This window comes from Aspergillus steynii, assembly GCF_002849105.1.
Source record: "Aspergillus steynii IBT 23096 chromosome Unknown P170scaffold_8, whole genome shotgun sequence".
NCBI classification, from domain to species: domain Eukaryota; kingdom Fungi; phylum Ascomycota; class Eurotiomycetes; order Eurotiales; family Aspergillaceae; genus Aspergillus; species Aspergillus steynii.
The window spans coordinates 1398670-1422615 of NW_020194405.1; the positions used below are offsets into that span (position 1 = coordinate 1398670).

Here is a 23946-nt window from a genome sequence, read left to right on the forward strand (position 1 = left end):
GTGGTTGTTTTTTTTTGGTCTTTGAGATGTGGATTGGTTCTCTTGGACTGTTGTTCTCTTCCTGGTGGGAAGGTTGTCGTTGGTCACACATTATGGTTATGGCTTTGCTCATGGCATGATGCTGATTTGACGCGTTTAGGTTCCGATTTCGATATTCACTACCGTATGCTGGATCTTTGAGGGATTAAATGAACGTTAGAAGCGATTCGGTTGCTGTGGATTGACATTGTAGATTTCTATAGTTGTCTCGAAAATATACATGGATTTTGAAACCTCCCAACTCCGGATATAGAACTTTTTCAGTAGCAGACAGCCAAGTCAATTCGTAACGCCCGTGATGCATGTACACAAAAAACCGAAAGGCCCCAAGGCATAATCAAACAAATCCTGCCGCTCAAGACACGCTGACGAATTGCCGCTTCTTACCCGTGGCTGCTGTCTGGGACGGCTCTTCCCAGACCTCATCGTCGACGTATTTCTTGTTGCTCTGTTCGCGCACCTGGTGACCCACGAACTGAAGAGCAGACAGGTTGAATCCCATCTCGTCCTTCTGGCGCGCCAGGACCCGACGCAATGTCTTCCGAATGCTGTCCAGCATCGGTCTCATCGTCTTGCTGGCAACGACCTGACGGTGGTGCGTCTTGAGCATGAAAAAGAGGACTCGGCAGGTGAGAGGAACGTTCCATTCACGACTGGCCCAGATGTTGAGGAAGGTGAACAGGGCGGGGAGTTTGGCGAAGGGCAAAACGAGCAAGGCGTCCTGCAGCGCGGCGGCCGGGATCTTCTGCACCGTGTTGAGGACATGCTGCTCGGCCGAAATGTTGCCCAGCGCCATGTACAGGGGGTTGCGGATGGGAGGTGCTGCGTTCGGTTGCGCCGCCTTGACGGCGCGCCATTCACGCACGATCTCCAGATCCTCAATGCCCAAATCTAAAGCCTCCATGATCTTTTCACCGGCCATGAGAGTGACGGTGGTTTGCTTTCCTGCCTCACCGGCCTCGGCCTTCTCGCCATCCTCGTTGTCTTCCTGGTCGAGAGATTCCATGAGAGTGTTGTCATGCATCTCTTCCAGCTCCTTCTCGCGCTCTTCCTCGAGGAAGAGCGGCTCATCGGTCTGCTGCCAGGTGCGGATGCTCTTGTCGTGACTGGCTGTCACAAGGAACTCACCATCGTGGCTGATAGTCAAAGCCCAGATCTCGCCGTGATGGCCTGCCAGCTTCTGGATTTGCTCAAACTTGTCACCATCCCAGTACTTCACCATACGGTCTTTGCTTGCACTGAAGAAATTGTGACCGTTTCCTTCCTTATTCGTGGGGACAAAAGCGACAGACATGATACTGTCTTCGTGCGCCAAGAACGCCTTGTGGCAGTCACCGAAATCCAAACCCCAGAGACGAACGGTCTTGTCAGCCGAGCAAGTGACAATCATTTTGCTGTCATAGGAGACATCCATGCTAAGGACCGGGAGTTTGTGGCCATAGAGGTTAAGGAAGAGTTTCAAAGAGTCCACAAAGAACACTTTGACGGTGTTGTCGAGGAGAGCAACGGCCAGCAGCCGAGCGTCAGGAGAGAATCGAATATTGAGAATGTCATCCGAGACCTTGAGGGTTCTCGCGTGGACCAACTTGAGCCGGGGCGTAGTTCTCTTGGTTCCAGGGATGTCTTCCTGAACGACCTGGAAGTTCCAGAACTTGGCGGTCTTGTCGGCGCTACCACTGACGAGAGACTTTCCATCGGGATGCACCTGAATAGACCATACTGGTCCATCATGGGCTTTGATGGTGTCTAGCAGAGTGGAGGATGCAATGTCGAAGACTTCGAGTTGTCCGTCCTTATTACCGACCACGACGATCTTATCACCAGGAAGGAAAGCAGAGCACAGAGCATAGCCGCAATCCAAAGTACGGAGGCAGCTCTGCGTCCGGATGTTCCAGACCTTAAGACTACCGTTGGAGGCGGAAGCCAGCATGCGATCATCCGAGCTCAGAGCGATCGACCGAATGTCGGTGCGATGACCAGGGATGTCGACGGCCAGGTTTCGGTTATAATCTGATTCCTCCTCGTCCTTGTTCTTCTTGTTCGCCGTAACGACGCTGTAAGCCTCTAGCTGGTTGTTCGTTGTCGCGGCCATGAGTTGGATGCTACCACTGGACTTCGTTCTAATCCAGTCGAACGAACGGACCTTCCCGCCAGTGCGAACGATGACATGAGGGACGAAAACTTCGGTGACCGGTGCAGAGGAGACATCCTCAACTTTGTCATCAGTAGCTTCCTTAGCAGTTCCGTCCGCATTGCGCTGGGCGTCCTTCTCCTTTCTTCTCCTACGCTTTCTCGCCAAGCTCTTTTGAACCTCTGTCTCCGAACGAATGCGCCAGATTTCGACAGCCTTCTCCGACCCATGAAGAGCCACATAGTCTGTTCGCGGGTGGAAGCTGATCCCAATTGTGCGGTCCTTTCCGTTTCGGTAGAACGTTCCCCGGTTTGTAAGAATCTTGCGGTCTTCCGAACCGACTTTCTCCTTCGAGATCTCGATCATAGCAGCCTCATCGATCGACCAAACTTTCAGTTCTCCATCATTACCGGCCGTGATACAGCCGCTCTGGTCGGGAGACAAGCCCAGACTCCAACACTCTCCGTTGGATTGAGCGACATGTGTTTCGATACAGTGCTGCGATGCCAAATCCCAGACCTTGATCAACGAGTCTTTGCCGGTGGTGAGGAGAAATCCTGCGTGGTCACTTAGACCGGCCGCGTTGAGTAATTCCGGGGACGGAACGAGGAAATGAAGGGCAGTGACTTGGTCGGTATGTCCGCGTAGCTTGAAGAGGCCGACTTCTGCGATCAGATCCCACAAAATGATATCGGTATCTTTCGAACCGCTGGCAAGGCGAACACCGGCGCTGTCGAAGGCCAATTGGGTAATAGCGGTTTTGTGGCCATTGAACGAGATCATCACACTGGCGGTTCGCGAATCCCAGAGACGAATGCTGCCGTCTTCGTACCTAAACACCGATAGTGTTAGCGTCGGACTATCCAAATCCTCGAATCCAGGGAGGCCTACCCGACGGCAAAAATATCCTCATCCGTTTTGCTCTGCGTGATCACGGTGACCTGTGCTTTGCATGACGTATCGCGCCATCTCCCCAACAACTCGCCCTTTTTGATATCCCAGCAAAGCACCTCCTCACTGGCACCGACTATACCCCGACCGGAGCCGGTGCGACGTGCAGCACCAGCCAATTCATCGTCTCGGGCCCAGATCGCATTCGACGATGCAGAAGCGACGAGCCCGAAAGTTTTCGAGTGCTCGAATTTCCTGCAGACAAAAAAAGGCAGAATTTAGCAAAGCACAACAGCGAGCAGGAAAGTTGTCGAGGAATACTCACAAGTATGATTTCACCATCGTTGGCGTTTGATGCTTGACACCTTCAACCAACAAGGAAAAAAAAAAAAAAAGAACCGCGACTGCTATCGATAATCCGAAAATGGATGTACGGGAAGCGACAGGAGCCCAAGCGGCCGGAGACTCACCGCCTTCCTTTCCCCAACATGCGGCAACAATAACGTAAGGCAGCAAGGCAGTAAGAGCGTCGTTGACACTCTCCCCCATAGCCTTCTCCAAGCAACAGCTAGCTACATCCAGAACCCAAACTGCAAGAAACCCCTTTCCGGAGGAACGCTTCAATCGTTGATCATATTCGGATTCTTCACGCATCGTTGATGCGACAGCAAACATGCTTCTTCTAGACTACCACAACGTTCTCATCCACACTCTCCTGACGGAGCGGTTCTCTGGGTACAGCTTCCCCCTCTCCCCGCCTCCGCTGTATGCACGTTCGGCTTCAGACTGATACTTTGCTACGTTCGATAGAGCCCCCCCGGCATCAATCGATCAGGTCGTCTCCGATTTCGACGGAGTTACGTTCCATTTGTCGACACCCGAGACCAAGACCCAGATCCTCATCTCCATCAACGTGAAATGCTTCCGAGAACTGGTTCAGTACGGGGCGCAGCAGGTGTTGGAGAGGGAATACGGATCCTACATTGTTGCTCCGGAGCCCGGCTATGACTTCTCGGTGCTAATTGACTTGGAAAACCTCCCCGCCGAACAAGAGGCGAAAGACGAACTCGTCATGCGGCTCGCCCTGATGAAGCGCAATGCTATGGCTGCCCCGTTCGAGAGGGCCTTCGATGAGTTCGCCAAGCTCTCCGAAGAAGCTTCGAAATACACCTCTGAGTCGGCACCCCAGGGAATCAAGGAAGGAGGTGAAGTGATGGCCATCCACTACCGGGAGGAGGAGGCCTTCTACATCAAGGCCAACAATGACCGAGTCACCGTCATCTTCAGCACCGTGTTCCGGGAAGAGACCGACCGAATTTTCGGCAAGGTCTTCCTGCAAGAGTTTGTCGATGCTAGACGGCGCGTCCTGACTCTGCAAAATGCTCCTCAAGTCCTTTTCAGAAACGATCCTCCCCTTGAACTCGAGGGTGTCCCTGGCCTCCAGGACCCCGGTGACGGCACGATGAGCTATGTCACTTTCGGTAGGCCATGATCTTGGACAATCTCCGGTAGCTTGTGGATGCTAATGATGCGCAGTTCTTTTCCCTCGTCACTTGACGCCTCAACGGCGGTATGAAAACATCTCCCATATCCAGATCTTCCGGGACTACTTCCATTACCACATCAAGGCCTCCAAGGTATGTTGAATTGTCACGACCGAATGCATGCGATCGGCTGCTTACCTGACATCTAGGCATACATCCACACTCGAATGCGTAAGAGGACGGCAGACTTCCTCCAGGGTGAGTGTATCCAAGGATTCGCTTTCGATGCTGTACGGTTGCTAACATGTCGCAGTACTCAACCGAGCCCGGCCGGAGAACGAGGAGCGGGAGAGGAAAACCGCCAGTGGTCGTACTTTCAGGGTGCAGGGATAGAGGGACCAAGAATGTACATGGAGTCAGTTTAGTGCGGGCGAGAAAGACGAATTGTGTCGTTCCCAAGCCAACTGTGTTGTTCTACTTTAGGATGTATAGAATTTATTCCATTTTATTCCATTTTATTTTTAGTGTCGAGTCCTGTCAACCGGGATCCAGGAGTCAAGGGTCAGTAACCAGCAACTCCTGTCAGTCCCACTGGAAATAGACTCGAGGAATCGGTGGCTTTGTTTCAGCCGAAAATCGACGTGTCTCGTCTGCGGGCCTTCGCCGTGGTCGATGCATCACAAGCTCTGCCGCCTCACCGCTGCTGCCTTGTTTTTTTTGCTTTCTTCCTCGCCCTGCTTACTCGGTGGTCAGCATCATTCCATCATCATGCTTTAGCCGCGGTATCTTTCATCGCCGTCCTAGGGGTTGATGCGACCCCTATCACGGAGTACTCCGTAGTATTCTCACAATCGTTACAATCCTTACGAATACAATCTGGATTTCTCATGCAGTTCATCACCCCCCCCTCCTGGTCTGTTCGTCCCGTCTGCAAGTCTTCCGAACTAGTCGTCGTGCATGGCGCAATTAAACCTGCAACGTGGTTCTCCTCAGAAGGCTTCATGTCCGATCCAGCGATGCTACCATCAGACCGGCCCCTCGGGTCTCCCGTACATATACGGGGCTGGCAAAAGCAACGAGATGCGAGACCCAACCGGCGGGTGTCCCCGTTCCACTAACCTTCTTTTTGTTCTTTGGGACGGGGGCCTCGCTTGCGAAGCCTGGCATTGCCTATGATCGACGGCTGACCGTCTGCTTCCCGGCATTCATCCTGCCAGACTGTCGCCTTTTATTGGATCGAGGTTCCCAAGGGACTGGGTCATGTCACACAACCACTGCAAGGAGAACGCTCGATTAGTTTGGGGACCGTGGCTGCCCTCCGTATCACTATCTATCGTAAGATGACGATCATGAGCTGGACAACCGGACCACCAGGCACATCAGATCAGCCCCTCCCCAACAGTTCCAAGACCTTCCAATTGCCCTGACTCGACGCCAAAGAATCCTGGTGGAGTCTCCCCGAGCTCTCGTCATTGGACGGAAGTGTGAGGATAAACGAAGACGAATGGTCGCGGTTCCAACTCCACTACCTAGAGATGCGGCCTGTGCCTAGTGTCGACGATTCTGCATGGTTGCTTTTGTGATTCCGACAGACGGGATTTAGGCTGCCTTGGCGTCTCCAAGGGAAGGGTAAAGACAGATTTTTTTCGTTCTCGGAAACCAAAGTACGGAAAAAGAAAGCAAGAGAAAAAAAGAAAAAAAAGAAAAAAAAAGAAACAGCGCAGGATATTCTCTCCTGCAAGGACACAATGAATCCCTGGGTGGCACCCCGGTAAATGATTGTCACCGATGGACCTACGGCCCTCCTTGGTACCCAATCATCGTGGATTCCACGCGCAGGTCTTCCTTGACTAAACAGGAAGACGCTATCAGCACATCTTCTGTCCTCGGGCTCATGCAGATCTGATTTGCTCCCGCCTCTGGTGGTGAAAATCCCGGGGGTTGAGAATTGGCCGTGGTGTGCTGCCAAGTCCAGGTCACACTAGGATATAATAAATTAGGGGGATCGATGCCTCGTCCAGTCCAGAACGACCGATGATTGTTTGTTTTCGCTCTTGTCCGTCTCCCTACAGGGCTACACCCGACCAGAGCCCTTTCGCATCTCGTATGGTCGCTTTTGATATCCTCTGAAATCTCAGCAGTTATGCAAATGACACATCACAACCCAGGCTCATAGTCTCTTCTCTTGCGACCCAGGAATCCCCATGTATTACGCCGTGCCACGACATGTCTCCACAACCGTTTTAAAGAGGCAACTTTAGCTCGACTATTCTTTCTATCGTGAGATCGATTTTCTAGTATGTGAGTCGCGAATTTTCATAGGCGTGAGCCTCATTGTGAATTGCCACAAACATCGTTACACCCAGAATGGATCAACCCCGCCCGTCAATTGGGAGCATCCTCCACCTGAACAATGCGCGTTAAGCTAGACCGGGGCTATGATAGTGTCTGCGCTAGATATGAAGCTCGACTGGATATAGTAATTCGTTTGAAATCCTCTGCGGAATGTGTTTTGCACTTTTCCTGTTCAGATGCACGATGGCCGCCTCGGGCCTTTTTTTTTTTTTTTTTTTTTTTTTTTTCCCTCTTATCATACGATGTCTTCTGTCGTGAAGGGCTATTATGCTGACGACCTGGAACCTGCAGAGAAAGAGAAGAAAAGACGGGGTTATAAAAACCCAGACAGCCAGGCAGTTTCTGCCGATACACCATGTGTGACAGAATCAACCGTCTCCCATTGGAGATAATCATTCATATCCTTTCTTATCTACCATACTCGTCCCTGCTCGCCTTCGGGGAAACATGTCGCTTCAATTATCAATCCCACATCATGAGCCTCCGGTACCTGCGACTGGGTGTGTTTGAAAAAAGAGCCCATTCCACTATAGCCTGCCTCCAAGCGGGTTGGGCTGCACCAGGCCAAATCGCTAGTTGCTTCGATGACGATGATGAAAACGACGACGACGACGACAATTCAAGTGAATATACTGTCGCTGTTATCCATCCGAAGTTTAAACGTATCCGGCGGGACGGACCTAGCAGAGACGATCCGGGGCCAGGCGACTCGAGCAGGCGAATCGCAGTACCCCGGGGTAAGACCCGGTCACGAACGCAGGAGGAGATGATCCGAGCTCAAAACAAGATCTTTTCCCTGATTGTGAATCGATACGGCCCCACCTTGATCAAACTGGAGTTTATGGCGTATGGTCTTGACGCCCGCGGAGCGAGGACTCTAGGGGGTAAGTGCCGGCATTCATTACGGCACCTGGCACTACGCTTCGAGCATCGGCATATTCGAGACGGGGAGATGAACCCAAGCCTCTGGCTTCAACCGGCACCCGCCAGTTCTGTTTGGAATCTACTCATTGGGGAAGGACGCTACAAAGATTTCGGGATCTCCAGCCTAGAGAGTTTGATCTTGGAGAGGTCTGGCGTTAGCCCCTCCCAACTGACCATGCTTGTGAAGAACAATCCTAGACTGAGGGTCATGAAGCTGAGAACTTGTCGTGGTGCACACCCCGAATTTCTAAATTGGCTCGGGGGCATCCACACAGACCCAGTTGAGCCCGGGTCCGGGTCGCACGAGGACTTGGCTCCGGGGAGGAAGTTGACTGTCTTTTGGCTGGAGAACTGTCATGAACTGCTCACGCAGCCCATAGACGAAAGTGTTGAGCTACCAGCGGAGACCTGCGATCTTGGTCTTGAATGGGTCAGAGGCTTGACGAATCTCAGGGTAAGACCTAGCCCTACCATTCTCAATCACGCCTGTGCCTAGGACCAAAAGCTAATATACTTAATACGACAGTCTCTGTCTGTGAAGGAGTGTACAACTATACCCCCAAAATATGCGGAAAGGGCCAACCAGGCTATTTGGAAAATTCCCGAGCTCATCCTGCCGTTTCCCATCAGCTTCCAAGAGCCTCCTGCTGAGGATGATCCCAAGTTATTATAAGGCAAACGGTTTCCCGGTGCATTCTGTTCTTTTGATTTGTTTCTTTGAGCGACCATTGAGCGCGGTGTTTGTGCTGTATTGAAATGAATTATAGCATTGGACAGCGACCTTCCTACGATAGATACCATGCATAACGAGTGAGAAATTGATGATTAATGCATACCCAGTGAATCAAGAACAAGTAATTCCATCGAAGATTTTAGAACTGACTGGCGGAGAAGCCGAGGCGGAAAGATGCTGCTCAGACATCGATTTCCTTCCCATGAATGGTGGCTCCCCTTCTTCACTGGTTTGCACTGAACCATCTTTTCTCCTTCACTGCTCTCCGTTTCACTCACTTTGCATGATGCTCCCCTTAGACGAGTCAACTGCCCCCGAGGCTCGTGAATCCGATGGATGTCCTCTCCACCCCCTTCATCCTCACCATCCATCTTCTTCCCAGCTCACCCTAGATCACGGAAATCACTACCGCATTGTTCGCATTGTTTGAGGGATAGTCAATCGATAACCCTCACTGGTCGAAACCATGCGGAACCTTCACAGATCCGTCTCAGAGCTCTGGGACACGACCGTGAGGAAACTATTTCCTAGACACACCTCTCAGGCCAGTGATCGGGATCGGCGCACTTTCTCTTCCCTGCGCTCGTCCAACACCAGCGAGCACGATGATGGCTTTTACCAGTACTCCCAAACTCTGCCGCCGAGAAACCAGAGAATGCGTTCACACCTTCGCTCATCTGACAGCACCCAAGCGTCATACTGCTCTGCCGTGAGTGCTCATCTCTTCCAACTTCCAACTTCCACCTCTCACCTCCACCTCCACCTCCACCTTTCACTGTCCACGTTGCTTGTGCTGATCAAACTGCAGCTCATGGATCCTATCGAACGCCCTCATCTTCCTTACACTATCGGGTCTCCTGATTGGAATCAGTTCTCTGATCCCATAAGAAGCCTTGATGAATGTCCCACCGAGGACGCGTCCGACTGGCTCTATAGTGTCCTCTCGGTCGTTTCCAAGGTTTATACTGTGGCTAAAATCATCGTTATGATCCTCATGCAGTACGGCGTCGAGGTACGTGAGGCCAGTCACTTAGGGAGAAAGGGAGAGGGCTAATCAGGTTGAACTTACGCACTAGCTGGATGATATGCCCGACGGTCTTCTGTACCATGTTGCGCGCACCGAGGAGGTCATCAGTTCCGATTCCATTGCTGTTTTGGTCGACGCCGTGGAGGGGTTGTATTATGCCCTGTTTGCCAGACTGATCATGGAAATGGCCAACGTTGATCTATGCTCTTGCTTTCACCTGAACCTCCACGGCATGACTAGTAAGGCTTCCTACACCCTGCCAGAGCCCGCCCAGCTGTTTAAGATCCTCCTGTTCTGCAAGCGCATGCTCGAAAATCCCGCCGTTTGCCGGAATAACAACAACGAACTCGTGAGGCAGCACCAGAATGTCTACATTCGCAGCGCCATAAGCAGATTAGCAAGCACCGGCATTTTTCTGGATGATTTGCTCGGATACCGTCGTGATATCATGAATGTGGCCTGCGACAGTTCGTCCGCGTTCCGCCAGAAATGGACTAATGGTCTTTTGCTTTACCACATGCCCCCGGAAGAGGTCCTCATGGTGCTATCGGAAAAATACTTGGCCTTGACTCCCAGGGTGACATTCCAGGATGAATTGCCTACCTCCGAGCTTCCTTTCGTCGATTCCGAACTCGCCGACCCGGAGACCTGGGAGCGGGAGCTGATCAAGGACCACCGGCAAGCAACCCTGGCCAAATTGGAAGGCAAAAGTGTTGGAGACGTTCGGCGCGAGGACGACCGACGCCGTCTGAGCGACTACGTCAGGGAATACAAATGTATCTGTCGTTCCAGCTGCAGTTGCGCCTGGGATTGCACCTTGGATCCGGAACGCCACTGTCCCTGTGCTGAGCGACAGATGCGAGTCCTCATCGTGCGGCGCCGCAAAGGTATTAGTGCGCGCGAGTTCAGCGCTCGCTGCAGTAGTCTGGCCAAGGCGGTTTTTCAGGGAATATCGTGCCTTCGTCGCGACGTCGAGGATCAGGAGATTGCGAGAGAATTTGATCGCGCGCTCCTCCTTTTCGCCGAGGAGATCCAGAAGCAACGAGTCACAGCTGCCAAGGCGAACGGCGTGAAATGCCTGAGTGACGACTGAGCGGTGGTTAGTATGGACTGGAATGGAACGATGAAGATGATGGGTTACGATTTACGAGGTTACGACCGGGGGCTATGGGAATGAGATGGTGACATTCTTATGGGATGACGCGTGACGGCGGTATGTAATAGTCTCTACATTCTACACGAAGTAGAGTAACTCCAGCAGATGGAAATGGAAATGGTGAAACCTGGCGTTGACGGCCGATGCTGTGCACTCCGTAGATGCAGATGCATAGATTACTCAGCGCCTCATGCCGGGATCGAAGGAGGACGGGATTTCCTTTCTTCTCGTCAATCGAACCGCATTCTCAGTTCGCAAACAAATGGAATTCTAGACCATTCTGCACCCGAGGCTAGGAATCCTCCGTCGGGCCATGCAGAAGACCTTCTCGGAGTCCATCGCAACCGCCTCAAATCCCCAACCCCAAATCCCAAATCCCCATCCCAACGGTTTACGAGCCTCGCCCATTCCTCTTAGTCAAACCGGGCGATGACTGGCTGGCCTTCCCTGGTGATCCGCCTCAACTTATCTCAGCATGAAAAGTAGCGAGATCAGATCGCCCCGATCCACGCCGCGGAGAGAGATCCCCCCTGGAGGTCACCTCAGGGAAACCGAGAGACTGCGACGCTTCAAAGATTCGCGGGCATGGTGCCCAAGACGTTTGCATCTGCCTCGACTGCCGCCTTTACCTCCCCGTCCGTATCATCGTCAGCCGCCAAAATAGCCTCGCCGTTACGATCCGGCAACCCACTGTGGACCGCACGCTCTGGGGGACCCAAGACGCTGGTCCGGGGGTACCGCGCTGTCTGGCCCTCCTACGGCATCACCACGCCGGTTCCCGATCGGCATCCACAGTTCCCCATCGCTCGCTGCCCCTTTTACTTCCAAACGGGCTACGCCCTCTGCGCCAAACGTCCCTCGCGCCCCTTTCCCCCTCCCTTCCTCTCGCCGCCGTCCTCCTCCTTTTCCGACCCCTTGACCACCCACTACCTGAGTCAGGATAAGAGATTATCCGTCCGGGGAGAACTCGTCCGAGGCCTGAACAACGGCGACGACGCCGTCCTAGTTGCGGAGAATTTCCTGGCCGTCAACGATGGCGTAGGGGCGTGGGGTACGAAGCCACGAGGTCATGCTGCGTAAGTTCTTGTTTTTCGTCCATCGTTCCATATGCTTGGAATAAGGCCAAACGCTGACCTGTTTCTCGCGGTACTCTGTAGTCTCTGGTCCCGGCTGCTCCTACACTTTTGGGCCTTGGAAGTTGAGCGAGAAGCGAAGGACTCTCTCCACTTACATCCCGTCGATTACCTGCAACGCGCCTATGAAGAAACTCTACGGGCCACAACCTCACCGAGCGAATGGTTGGGTACGACCACGTCGGTCACGGCTCTCCTACACTGCCAGCGCGACGACGCAGGGAACACGAAACCGTTACTCTACGTGACCAACCTAGGCGACTGTAAGGTGCTGGTGATCCGTCCCAGTGAGGAGAAGGTTCTGTTTCGAACCAAGGAGCAGTGGCACTGGTTTGACTGTCCGATGCAGCTGGGCACCAACAGCGTGGACACGCCCCAAGCGAACGCCGTGCTGGACTTGATCGATTTGGAAGAAAACGACGTCGTACTGGCGGTCTCGGATGGCGTCCTCGACAATCTCTGGGAGCACGAGGTCCTGACCATCACGCTGGAGAGTATGCGAAAGTGGGAACAGGGCCGATATGACAACACGGATTTGGACTGGGCACCACCTGCGGTTCTGGCAGAGGAACGGATGGTGTTTGTGGCACGAGAGTTGCTCAAATCTGCTCTGGCGATCGCTCAAGACCCGTTTGCGGAGAGTCCATACATGGAAAAAGCAATCGACGAGGGTTTGGCTGTCGAAGGAGGTAAGTCGTCGCATATTGAGATGAATGCTAGCGTCGTGATGAACTAACGAGTAAACAGGGAAAATGGATGACATTAGTGTAGTGGTCGGATGTTGCAGGAAACGACTGCAGTGATTATTTTTCTATTTACCAAGAATATCCAAGCCATGCGGCCAACAACCCTGATGTACTCGGGCGCGACTCTCTTCGATCGACTCCCGTCTGGTCCCCGCGTGGCATAAACGATCAAGAGCACATCCCAGATGGCCTTATTTCACTCCTCATCAGGACGAAATCCCGACTGCAAATATTACTTGAGACGGAATGCTTTGAATCTATGCGTGTGCTGCATATCTGAATTGCATACTGGGTGACTTTCCTTTTTTTGTTTAGAAAATACGCCTTGCTGGCGGGCTGGTATATCCTATTTAATACTCCTTCGGTACATAGTTAGACATTTCAGCGAGCTAGTTCCAATACACAGCGATTTAATTGATGCGCATCTCTGTTATCGTGGATGTAGATAACGCACAGACCACAGCTAAAGCAGCGCAACTCCGCCCGGCAAAACCAGAAAAAAAAAGTTTCCCATCCACGCCTCCTCCATCTCCGTCGACTCCAACTCGCTAATTCCGCACTCCCTCTCGGTCAATCAATTGCCAAAATGAGGGCCAAACGTTCGAAGAAGTACCGTAAGCTCATGCACCAGTATGAGCTTACTTTCGGTTTCCGTGAACCGTACCAAGTCCTCGGTACGAAGTGCTTGCCCACCATGTCTTCGTGCGACGAGCTGCTAACACGATCGATAAATCCAGTGGACTCTAATCTACTCCGTGCCGTGCACTCTTTCAAGATGGACCTGATTCCGGCGCTGGAGCGCACCCTCCAAGGGAAAGTCAAGCCCTGTAAGTCTTCCGACTCGATCTTTTTCTTTCCCCGAGCACCACGAATCGATTCGGATTCTAACCTTCCTTGTCTTCTCTTCCTCTACAGTGTTGACAAAATGCTCCCTGGAAACTCTCATGGCCGGCCAACCTCTCCACCCCCGGACCAACAATCCCATGCGTCCGGAATGTCTCCCCCCTCCTACGACATTGCCGTTGCGTCACTGCTCGCATAACGAAGACTCGACGCCCATCGACGAAACTACCTGTCTGCTATCGCTGCTGTCGCCGAGCCCGGACGCCAAAAAGAAGAACAAAGAACATTATATCCTCGCCACGGCGGACCCGCCGGGTGCCGAGAAAGCCGCGGCCGCGGCCGCCAGTGCGAATGCCAATAAGGGCGCCGGGCAGAAGAGAAAGCGAGGCGTGGACGAGGGCGAGTTGGCGCTGCGACGGGCCCAGTCGCTGCGGAGACAGGCACGAAGTGTCCCCGGTGTGCCGATCGTGTATGTCAAGCGGTCGGTGATGATTCTGGAACCGATGAGTATGCCCTCGGAGGATATTCGGGAGGGCGTGGAGAAGGGGAAGTTCCGGGTCGGGTTGACCGATGAGGCGATCAATAAGAAGAAGCGAGAGAGTACCGGGGAAGCGAAGAAAAAGCCGGGATTCAAGAAGGCCAAGGGTCCCAATCCGTTGAGTGTGAAGAAGCCGAAGAAGAAGGCCACGGATACTGCTGGCTCGACGAAGCCAAAGCCGTCAAAGGAGGAGCAGCAATCTAAGCATGGCAGCGGAGACGAAGGCGCCGGGGGACCGGACGGCGACTCGGCTCCGAAGCCGAAGAGGAGGCGACGCCATCATAAAGGAGCGAATCGAGATGGTGATGCCGGTGGTCAGGAACCATCGCATGGGTCCGAGGCGGTTGCTTCGGTCGATGTGATGGAAGAATGAGCTCCGTCAATCGGGCGAGGGAAGAAAAAAAGCATTATTTGTTTCTCGTTACTTCGTAAGGCGTTGCGGCTGGGAGCAGAGGCACACCGTCTCTCCATGATCAAGTCATATACTGTACATTCTATATCCGGAATAAGATACTCCAACAATCAAACGACGTGAACCATTCTAGGAAGTACATTTTCCAACACTTTAAAATAGACTTGTCCAATATATTCATACAGCCACCGCGCATAGAATCAAATGAGAAGAGATCCCTCCGTAAACGCCTTGTAGTAATTCACATTCAATCCTCCAATGCAATCAACCAATATACATGCTGCAAACTACAACACTACACCCCAAGCAGACCTAGTCCACCTAGTTCTCGCCCCGCTCGGCAGCCTTCTCGTCTGCCCAGATCTTCTCGATGCGTTTCCGGTTCTCCCGCGCCTGGTCGCGATTCCGCTTTGCGCGCGCATACCGTTCTTGCGAGAGGCATTTGTTGACGTCGCGCTTGATGTCGTTGCAGTTGCCCAGGGCCTTGTGCAGGAATCCACGAGCGTGGCATTCGTCCAATGCGGTCATGATCTCTTCGCAATCTGATTAGGTTGGGTTGTTAGCTTGTGTTGGTATGGAATATGGCGTGGCGGGGGACGGAAGAAGTGTAGATTCTGCGCTTGACGTACTAGCATTTTGCGGGGTGTGCAGATGAGAATGCATTTTTCCTGACTTTTCGGGTGCGTTTTCTTTTCGATTTCGGGAAGTGCTTGGGGTCGTTGGGTTTGATGAAGCTGGAGGTACCTGAACTAATCGCCAGTCCATCCATCTTCGGCCAGTCGAAATCCCCGAAAACCCAATCAAGGCGGTGAGCAGATCTCCGGTTCTGCCGGGCGGAAAGACCGAGCACAAGAGGGGCTGCGAAAGAAAAAAAAAAAAAAAAAAAAGAAAAAAAGATCGAGATTGCGCTCTCGGAGAGACAGTCCATTCTATCCAACGAAGCCTCGGTGAGTGAGGCATTGGTTTGACTTCATTCCTCTTTTTAAATTTGGGGGAGTCAACTTAGATTTCTACTTTTTCTGGTTTTTTTTTTCTCTCAATTTCACTCGATACTTGTGTTTTATCTATCGAGTTCAAAAGTTTACGATTTGATTCAATTCGGGGTTAATTTATTTTCTATTGCCTCTTTTGCTGTTTCCAAAAAGTCCTCACGATGTCTATGATTACTGCTACCTCTTGGGTGCGACGAGGTGTCGCTGCCCAATTCCCGACGAAATATGAAATTGACGAAGAGGAAATGGGTCGCATTTCCGAGCTTGCGAGGATGCAGCTCGAAGATGCCAAGGGTGACTTGAAGGCTGCCCAGGAAGGACACGACGATGAAGACGACGAGATGGATGAGGATCACAAGGAGTCTGGCACAAACGCTACGGAGAAAGACGCCGACAAAAAGGGTGCCAAGGAGTGAGTGTGATTGAATCTCGTCGGGTCGGAAGACATAACTAACTCGATCTGTTTGCTCTTAGTGACGATGACCTGAAAGAATACGATCTGGACCATTACGATAGCGACGAGGTTGACGAGGATGGCGAGAAGATCACCATGTTCGGTAACGTCAAATCGCTGGCCTACCACCAGCCGAACGAGGAGGATCCGTACCTGGTGATGCCCGAGAACGAGGACGACGACGAGGAGAAGGAGGAGTTGCAGGTTCTCCCCACGGATAACTTGCTTCTGGCTGGTAAGGTGGAGGATGAAGTCGCGCATCTTGAGGTCTACGTCTACGAGGACCACGATGCGAATCTCTACGTGCATCACGACATCATGCTGCCGGCCATTCCCCTTGCCGTCGAATGGCTGGACATGCCTGTCGGCAAGGCTGCCGAGGGCCGCACGACCGGAAACTTCGTGGCGGTCGGCACCATGGAGCCCGACATTGAGATTTGGGATCTCGACGTCGTCGACTGCATGTACCCCAGCGCTATTCTGGGTCAGGGCGGCGCAGAAGAGGGCCCCAAGAAGTCCAAGAAGAAGAAGACCAAGGTCAACGAGGAATTCCACGTTGACTCGGTGCTGGCCCTGGCCGCAAACCGGCAGCACCGCAACCTGCTGGCCTCTGCGTCGGCGGACCGCACCGTGAAGCTTTGGGACTTGAACACCACCAAGTGCGCCAAGTCCTACTCCCACCACACCGACAAGGTGTGCTCGTTGGACTGGCACCCCACGGAATCGACCGTCCTGCTGACCGGCAGCTACGATCGCACCGTGGTTGCGGCCGACATGAGAGCCCCCGATGCCAAGGCCCGCTGGGGCGTGGACACGGACGTGGAGAACGTGCGTTGGGATATGCACGACCCTAACTACTTCTACGTGACGACGGACGGCGGTATGGTCTATCGCTACGACGTGCGGAACATCCCGGCGACACCGCAGGAGTCCAAGCCCGTCTGGTCCCTGCAGGCGCACGACTCGTCGGTGTCTGCCTTCGACATCAACGCCGCCATTCCCGGATTCCTGGTCACCGGCTCCATCGACAAGCAGGTCAAGATCTGGAACGTCGAGAACGAGAAACCTAGCATGGTCGTGTCGCGCAAGCTGGAAGTCGGCAAGGTCTTCTCCACGACCTTCGCCCCCGACGCCGACACGAGCTTCCGATTGGCGGTGGCTGGCAGCAAGGGTACGGTCCAGGTCTGGGATACGTCGACCAACGCCGCCGTGCGCCGGGCGTTTGTGTCGCGGATGCCTGCGCTGGAAGGAGAGGTGCAGGAGCGTACCGTGGGACTGCAGAAGGACCAGAATGAGTCGGACGACGAGGAGGGTGGCGTGGAGGCTGGGGCCGACGTGGCCGGGGGACCGGATGGCTGGGAGTCGATGGATGAGGACTGAACGATGCGCGCAGCGAGAACGGAATTGTCGCGGAGTGAATTCGGAGACTCGATTCGGATTGCTATGCATGTACGGAAGATCTGATCGATCTGTTCTAACTATATAGTGCTTGTGTAGTCCTGCCAGCCTCTGAATGGCATGCAATGAAAACGTTGATACCCTCCAGTCACCTGATCCGAATACCTCGAATAGGAATAGATAGAGATCGACATCACACTTTCCGGAAGCAGAGTTCATGTGTCGAGCCAGGATGACCCAATCACAGGACGAGCCGGACAGGGCCTCAACAACGCCGTTGGAGCGGATGGACGAGTCGACAGCCGGATGGATCCCACCACCAAATCACATTGCATAGTGGGTGAAGTCTTCCCGAGCCCACGAACAGTGGGCTACGGAATACTCCGGAGGAGAGACAAAAGTCTCTGAAAGATCGATCGACTTTTCAGCCCTGAGCAAAGTTAATTGCTCGGGACGAAACTGAACCTTCTCCGTAAGAGTCAGGGACAAAGACAGAACCAGCAAATGAAAGGAGTCGACGGCTGAAACTGCAGGTGCCGAGGAATATCCGGCGGACTAGTGATCCCAAGTCAGGAACGTCTCCGGGTGCAGAGCCAAAAAAAGAGGAAAAGAAATAAGAATAAAAATCGATGCATCCGACGGCGGTGATCTCATCATCTCATATTCGAGTCGAGTGACTGTCCGAAAGGGTGCCTCAGGCCGAGAGCGCGGGATTCGAGGACCCCGTGACCCACTCGGTGGAGCCACAAATGCTTTGTCCATCGACTCTTTTGCCCTCCCCACCTTCGCATAGTCTTCGATGCATCGATCGATGTCGGGTCGCTGACCAAATCCAAAACCAACAGGACATGAAAAAAAAAGAAACGAAATGTTCACTGCATCTGGATCCTGCAGGACTGCACAGCTGGACCCGAGACCAGACCGCGATCCTTTCCAAATCACCCACCGATGTCATAGGGTCCGTCCATGCAGCCGTGATCACACATCCTGAGACAAATCGCACGGCATAGCTGTTTCATCCCCACCCGGTCAAGGCTTTCTACAGGCTGCCGCCTTGCCGTTCCTGGCGCCAACTTCGACGCCGTCGCTTGACCAGACCTCCGCGAGGATGATTAGGCTATCGTGATTGCTCTGTTGTCCGGTCGGCGGTTCGACAATTATTAACTACGCGCCAGGCGGAGACCTGGGGGAACCAATTGCCACTCGACTCTGTCCACGGTGAATTTTTTTTTGCAGGAGCTTGGGAACCTTTGGGCTCCGGCGGGATTTCTCCTTGGTCTTCCCACCCCCCTGGAGGGGAGGCCATGAATGTATGAATGTAGGCTCGGCGCAAAAGATGCCGTCGTCATTCGGCATGTGCGAGGGCGAGAGGAGGGGCGGAGAGTTCATCCTACGAGGACAAGAAGGATGCCTTTTGTCCCCGTCCCCCAGTGTTACATCAAATGGTCGCCCAGAAGTAACCGCGTGGTACATCCATCTGTCGAGCGTCGGGGCTTGGCCGTCGGGGGACCGGGATTCATCCATTCATTTACTATCGTGCAGCTGGATCGTAGGGACTAGGAAATAATTTCATGGCTGGAAAGTCACCGGAGGGCGTCGATCACCAACGCGTGGATTAATTAATTATTAAATGGACAAATGAATAAATGATAAATCCCCCTCCGGCTGAGGCAAGACCCTGACGGTGCATCCCATGGATGCATGAATTCTATACGTCTTCTAGTCGTCGTTCTCGACCCGTCGCTACCACGGTCGGCAGGCAGAGTTGGAGAGCGAAAAGGCGAAAGGACAAAAAACCTTGACGGTCAAACGGCGGGACGAACAGGCCGGATCCAAGGGTGGACAAAAGCCCAGGTTGTGTGGTTTTGGGCCAGACCGAAGTTTGACTGACCCTTTCCCCTCTTCCCATTTCTTCCTTCGCTTCCCGTCTTTTTCTTCCTTCTTTCTCTTCCCTCCCTCCACTGCATTCCTCCCTGGGGGATTCTTGCGCAGACAGTTTGATTCACTTCTGCTTTGTTGTTCGCCTTTCCATTCTCTTCTCCTGGATTTGACCATCCTGGATTCTTTCCTTTCCCCCATTTGATTCTTATACTTTACCTATCCCCCGTGGCGAGTCCTGGTTGTCCGCCCCGGTACTTCAGCTACTGCAGCAACTCCCCCTTGAGTCAAGTAACCCACCCGTCGGAGGCGAGACTCTCCCCATCCTTCTCATTTTTCTGCTGTGCATGAAATCAATAAGATAAGGGAACGCCGGAGTCCCCCGTCTCGACATTCATTGTCATTTATTTCGATCCTTGAGAGCGCATCCGACTGGTTATCTGATATCCGGCATTCCGGTCATCGATCTTCCATACCTTCCTTATACTCCACATCCGCGATCGTCGACCACGCATTCTTTATCAACTCCGCAAAAGGCGACGAGAGTTCTTGCGATCGAGGAAACCGGTCGTCTCTAAAAATAGGAAAAAAAAAAAAAAAAAAAGACAAGAAGTACGGTTGCAACATTGTGCGACTTCAAGAAACGTCAATCCCTGCACTACGCTACAAAGAATCTATATTTCTTTCGAGTCCGACCGTCGAGAACTTCTGAGTTGACTCCCGCCATACTTCCGTCATCATGTCGACCCTCACCCGCGCTTTCACCAAACGCAACAAGCGTCCTGAGGTCTCCGCACCCATGCCCTACCGTGAGGGCCAGGTCAAGTTCAACGCCGGTACTATCAAGCGAGGAAACATTTCGGCGCCCGTGGAGTTGTTGTCGACTACGAACATGCTAGCTTACAACGCACCCGATCTTCACTCGGCCACTTCGTCATCGACTTCATCGCTGCAGTCCCCCGATGACTCGGAGTTGTCGTTCTCCCACCAGAGTTTCGGATCGCAGATTACCACCCCGGATGATTCGCCCATCGATTCCAACCCTGTGCCGTCGTATTTCCCCAAGCGGTCGGCCACGGTGACCAGTCACCCCCGCTCGTCGACGTCGACATCCTCGTCCACGGAGGCCCCGTTGGTTCCCAAGCGGGCCCTCTCGCACACGAAGCGATCGCATCAGGAGCTGGCTCGCAAACGCTCCCTATCCCGGCTGTCCCCTCCTCCGTTGAACTCTAGCCGCAGCGGCCCCGCACTTCGAACGACGCAGGACTTTTTCCAGCCCGAGCCTCATCCATTTGGGAAGGAGCTGGAGCAAGTCAACGAAGTGGTGGAGGAGTTCGGCGGTGGACACCGAGTGTTGGACGAAGAGGAAATGCTCTTGCAAAACAAGGGTCTGAAGAAGTTCACTGTCAACGATTACCTGGTGGAGATCGAAGATCTGTATGGCAGCATCTTCGATGATCAACTTGGGCCTATTGGCTCTACCTCCTGGCTTTGAAGTCATTGATTCTTTTTATGCCACGAACACCATGGCGTTTTCCCCGAGCAGGCCACAAGAACTGGATCTTCTTTTATATCTCTTGGGCGCCATTCACGACCCACTAATATTCGCTCTTTGACGATGTCATCTAATCACTTGTCTTTCTATCTGTCTCTATCTCTCACCCCCTCTCTCTCTCGCTTTTTATTTCCTTTATCAGTCTTGCTCTATACCATTGGGAGGATCTTCGTTCCCCTATGTTGTGCTTTATTTGTGACTCCTTTGCTTTTTGACGTTGTGTTGGAATGGGATATGTCAGGGTACATTATGGAAGAGCACATAACGAGTTTCTCGGATCTGTTTTGCTTGTAAGTTCAATAGCGAGTCTAGAATTTCAGCCAGAATGTATGACCCATTCGACGACGGACCGTATTCGTGCCACCTTGGATTGTGCAACCTCCCAAGTATAGACTACAGACTACAACCTACAGACGACGCAGCACAGAGTCGTACAGACAAACCGTAGGGTTTCATCTCAAACGGGAAAGGCTGCGCGTTGGTCGCGCGCTGGTCACGGGTCTGGCAGCCTCAGGCTCCACATGCCCCACAATAAAATTTTCACGGCGAGTCTCCGCTTCTTCACTCTTTGCGCCCGAGTCTCTCTCCCTTCTTCTCTGGCCTCGTCTTTCTGAGTCTGGCTCCCCGGGCACTTTCAACTCCTTTTGTGGGTTAGACTGATAGATCGCACGAGAATTCAACATCCTTCTCTCCCCGTCTGTCTCCTAGCTGTAGCACCACAGCAGATCACTCGCCCTCGATTCGCCAACCCCGCGGTGTCGTGTGCTCTGCTGCTATTTGTGATTACGTTTCCTTCACAATTCCATAGGACAGTACTGTTGCGTTGAAGCATCAAATGACGGGACATTGGGTTCTGTCTCCGTCATCCCCAGCGTTACATCTCTCAATAGAATATCCGACCCTGTCATGGTCTCCCTCGCCACCTCCTCGCGCAGCCCAGCGGCTGCAGTCAGACCGACCAACCCCTCCAAAATGAGACCTGCCACCACGCCAGTGTCCATCCTGAAGAGATCTAAAACCGACAACACCACCCCCGGACTGAAACACCGAATGGAAGAAATGAATCTCTCGCTCTCCTCGTCGTCCGACAGTCCCTCGCCGGACACGACCCCGAGTCCCCGCAAGCGACCTCGAGTACAGTTTGACCTGCGGCGGATCACCTACGATGGCAGAGGACCTGGGGACTCGGAGAAGAGCGCGGCCGTGGTACGGGAAGAGGTGCGCCGCGCCATCCAGCGACACATCTCGGGCGGCGGTAGCGAGACGTATGATCGGGTCAAGGAGATTTTCACGGCGGATCCGCGCAAGCGGGACGAGGACGGCATGCTTGACTTCGATGTACCTACACACACGAGCCTAAAGAACCATCTCCTGGGACTGTTGTCCAACGTGGCGACCCTGGATCGCAGTTGCAACGGGCTCGTCACCGCCGTGCTGAACAGCCAGTGGCTCGGGCGCGATGAATCGTACGTCAAGCTGTATATTCGCTTCCTGGGCAATCTGGCTGCTGCCCAGGGAGTCTTCCTGGGAGCGGTGCTCATGATGCTCGTCAACTACATGGCCGAGCTCCCCGGCGGTGTCGGTAAACTGCCAGGCTATGCGCACGTCGAAGCGAAGGAGCTGTACACCCGGGTTCACATGGCTCTTCGGTATGTGATGGGATTGGTTCCATCTAGCAGCGGGGCCCTGTCGCCGATTTTGTCCCTCCAGTTCCCTGCCACCTCGAGCTCGGCTAAAGCCAATATCGCATATACCCGAAACCTCATCCGGGTCATCGGATATGCTCCTGAACTGCAGGCCGACATCCTGGCGCTCATTACCGACCGGCTTGTCAAGGTTGATGTTCAAATCCAGGTAGATCTGGAGGATATTGAAGAGGAAGAAGAGGAAGGCGTTCTGCAAGACGTCGCGCCTGAGGCTACCATGTACGCCGAGAACGAGGACGATGACGGCGACTTCGACGACAACGACTCGATCCTGAGTGACGACTCGATGGACGGCGAGACGCGACGCATCAAGACCATCAAGGATAACATCCTCAAGCTCGACGGCATGATTGACTCCCTCTTCGAGTACTACGAGCCCCCGTTCACAACGGGCACCTTGGACGACAAGGAAAACGCCCTTGACCTTTTGATCAGCCATTTCGAGACCATCATTCTCCCCACCTATAAATCCCGGCACACGCAATTCATTCTGTTCCATTTCTCTCAATCCTCTCCCTCCCTGGTGGATCGCTTTGCGGCAACATGCATCCAACTTATCTTCAACAAGATGCAGCCGGCCATCACGCGCCAATCCGCCGCCGCCTACCTGGCCAGTTTCGTGGCGCGCGGCGCGCACGTTTCGGGGGACGTCGTGCGAGATGTGTTTGATCTGCTGGGTACACATCTGAACGGTCTTCGCACCGACTACGAGGCCACCTGCCGCGGACCGGATCTTCGCCGCTACGGGCCGTTCTACTCGACGGCGCAGGCGCTGCTGTACATGTTCTGCTTCCGCTGGCGGGATCTGACGACGGCGGCGATGGAGGGCGACAGCGTCGAGCAGGTGGACGAAATGGATACCGACGAGATCACCTTCCCTCCGATGGTCAAGGAGGTGCTGCACCAGGCCGTCCATTCCAAGCTGAACCCGCTCAAGGTGTGCTCGCCGGCGATCGTGTCGGAGTTCGCCCGCATGTCGCAGCACCTGAACTTCATGTACGTGTACAGCATCCTCGAGACCAACAAGCGCGTGCGCATGTCGTCGCAGCGCAACCTCTCGACGCTGGCCGATCCCCGCTTCCACCAAATCGAGCGTGAGACGCGTGCCGGCGACGACCTCGGGTATCAACTCGACGCATACTTCCCGTTTGATCCGTACAAGCTCCCTCGCAGTGGCCGCTGGCTGGAAAACGACTACGTCGAATGGCGCGGCATCCCGGGGCTCGATGACCACGAAGACTCGGACAGCGAGGCGAACGATGGTGAATCGGAAGACGAGATGAGTGAGGATACTGGAACAGATGAGGAATAATTCCAATTCTGACTCCAAAAAAAACAAGGGACATTTTCTACTATTGTTTTCGGATCTTTTGGCAATGCTCAATACCCCCTTAACCATTTGATTGATTGATTCACGCATGACGCAACCATCAAAAAGTGACTGGCAATTTTCTCGAAGCGTGGCGTTTGGTTTTTTTCTCTCTAGGCAGCGATTTGATGTATACTATTGAACGATTTAGGGCTGAATGAATGATCTATCCATGTCAAACG

At 53.4% G+C, this 23946-nt stretch overlaps 8 protein-coding genes across 8 annotated transcripts; 6 read left to right on the plus strand and 2 right to left on the minus strand.

Annotated features, from left to right (window-relative positions):
- Positions 1–214: 214 nt before the first annotated feature.
- On the minus strand, positions 215–3430 carry P170DRAFT_440342 (snoRNA-binding rRNA-processing protein DIP2). The gene is made up of 3 exons (XM_024850053.1): positions 3387–3430; positions 3062–3316; positions 215–3002 (listed from the first exon to the last, which is right to left on the minus strand). The coding sequence occupies exons 1-3, from the start codon at positions 3401–3403 to the stop codon at positions 395–397; spliced, it is 2880 nt and encodes a 959-aa protein (XP_024700501.1). The 5' UTR covers positions 3404–3430; the 3' UTR covers positions 215–394.
- A 256-nt stretch (positions 3431–3686) lies between these two features.
- On the plus strand, positions 3687–4745 carry P170DRAFT_440345 (actin-related protein 2/3 complex subunit 2). Its single transcript, XM_024850054.1, has 2 exons — positions 3687–3796; positions 3872–4745. The coding sequence occupies exons 1-2, from the start codon at positions 3735–3737 to the stop codon at positions 4551–4553; spliced, it is 744 nt and encodes a 247-aa protein (XP_024700502.1). The 5' UTR covers positions 3687–3734; the 3' UTR covers positions 4554–4745.
- A 2060-nt stretch (positions 4746–6805) lies between these two features.
- P170DRAFT_275167 (uncharacterized protein) lies at positions 6806–8801 on the plus strand. The gene is made up of 3 exons (XM_024843165.1): positions 6806–6842; positions 7192–8234; positions 8437–8801. Exons 2-3 carry the CDS (start codon positions 7256–7258, stop codon positions 8577–8579), a joined length of 1122 nt encoding a protein of 373 aa, XP_024700503.1. The 5' UTR covers positions 6806–6842; positions 7192–7255; the 3' UTR covers positions 8580–8801.
- A 222-nt stretch (positions 8802–9023) lies between these two features.
- On the plus strand, positions 9024–14542 carry P170DRAFT_416235 (uncharacterized protein; the record flags this gene model as incomplete). The annotated part of the gene is made up of 10 exons (XM_024847110.1): positions 9024–9266; positions 9366–9569; positions 9634–10653; positions 11264–11276; positions 11297–11816; positions 11898–12562; positions 12621–12653; positions 13126–13293; positions 13357–13446; positions 13535–14542. 10 exons carry the CDS (start codon positions 9024–9026, stop codon positions 14371–14373), a joined length of 3795 nt encoding a protein of 1264 aa, XP_024700504.1. The 3' UTR covers positions 14374–14542.
- P170DRAFT_440349 (COX assembly mitochondrial protein) lies at positions 14493–15091 on the minus strand. The gene is made up of 2 exons (XM_024850055.1): positions 15042–15091; positions 14493–14954 (listed from the first exon to the last, which is right to left on the minus strand). The coding sequence occupies exons 1-2, from the start codon at positions 15073–15075 to the stop codon at positions 14734–14736; spliced, it is 255 nt and encodes an 84-aa protein (XP_024700505.1). The 5' UTR covers positions 15076–15091; the 3' UTR covers positions 14493–14733.
- A 474-nt stretch (positions 15092–15565) lies between these two features.
- P170DRAFT_479726 (rRNA-processing protein PWP1) lies at positions 15566–17238 on the plus strand (the record flags this gene model as incomplete). Its single annotated transcript, XM_024853710.1, has 2 exons — positions 15566–15816; positions 15879–17238. The coding sequence occupies 2 exons, from the start codon at positions 15566–15568 to the stop codon at positions 17236–17238; spliced, it is 1611 nt and encodes a 536-aa protein (XP_024700506.1).
- Positions 17239–19720: 2482 nt separating this feature from the next.
- P170DRAFT_440352 (uncharacterized protein) lies at positions 19721–21037 on the plus strand. Its single transcript, XM_024850056.1, has one exon. The coding sequence runs from the start codon at positions 19874–19876 to the stop codon at positions 20627–20629; it is 756 nt and encodes a 251-aa protein (XP_024700507.1). The 5' UTR covers positions 19721–19873; the 3' UTR covers positions 20630–21037.
- A 225-nt stretch (positions 21038–21262) lies between these two features.
- Positions 21263–23941, plus strand: P170DRAFT_440353 (rDNA-binding RNA polymerase I transcriptional factor). Its single transcript, XM_024850057.1, has one exon. The coding sequence runs from the start codon at positions 21596–21598 to the stop codon at positions 23705–23707; it is 2112 nt and encodes a 703-aa protein (XP_024700508.1). The 5' UTR covers positions 21263–21595; the 3' UTR covers positions 23708–23941.
- The last annotated feature ends 5 nt before the right edge of the window (positions 23942–23946 follow it).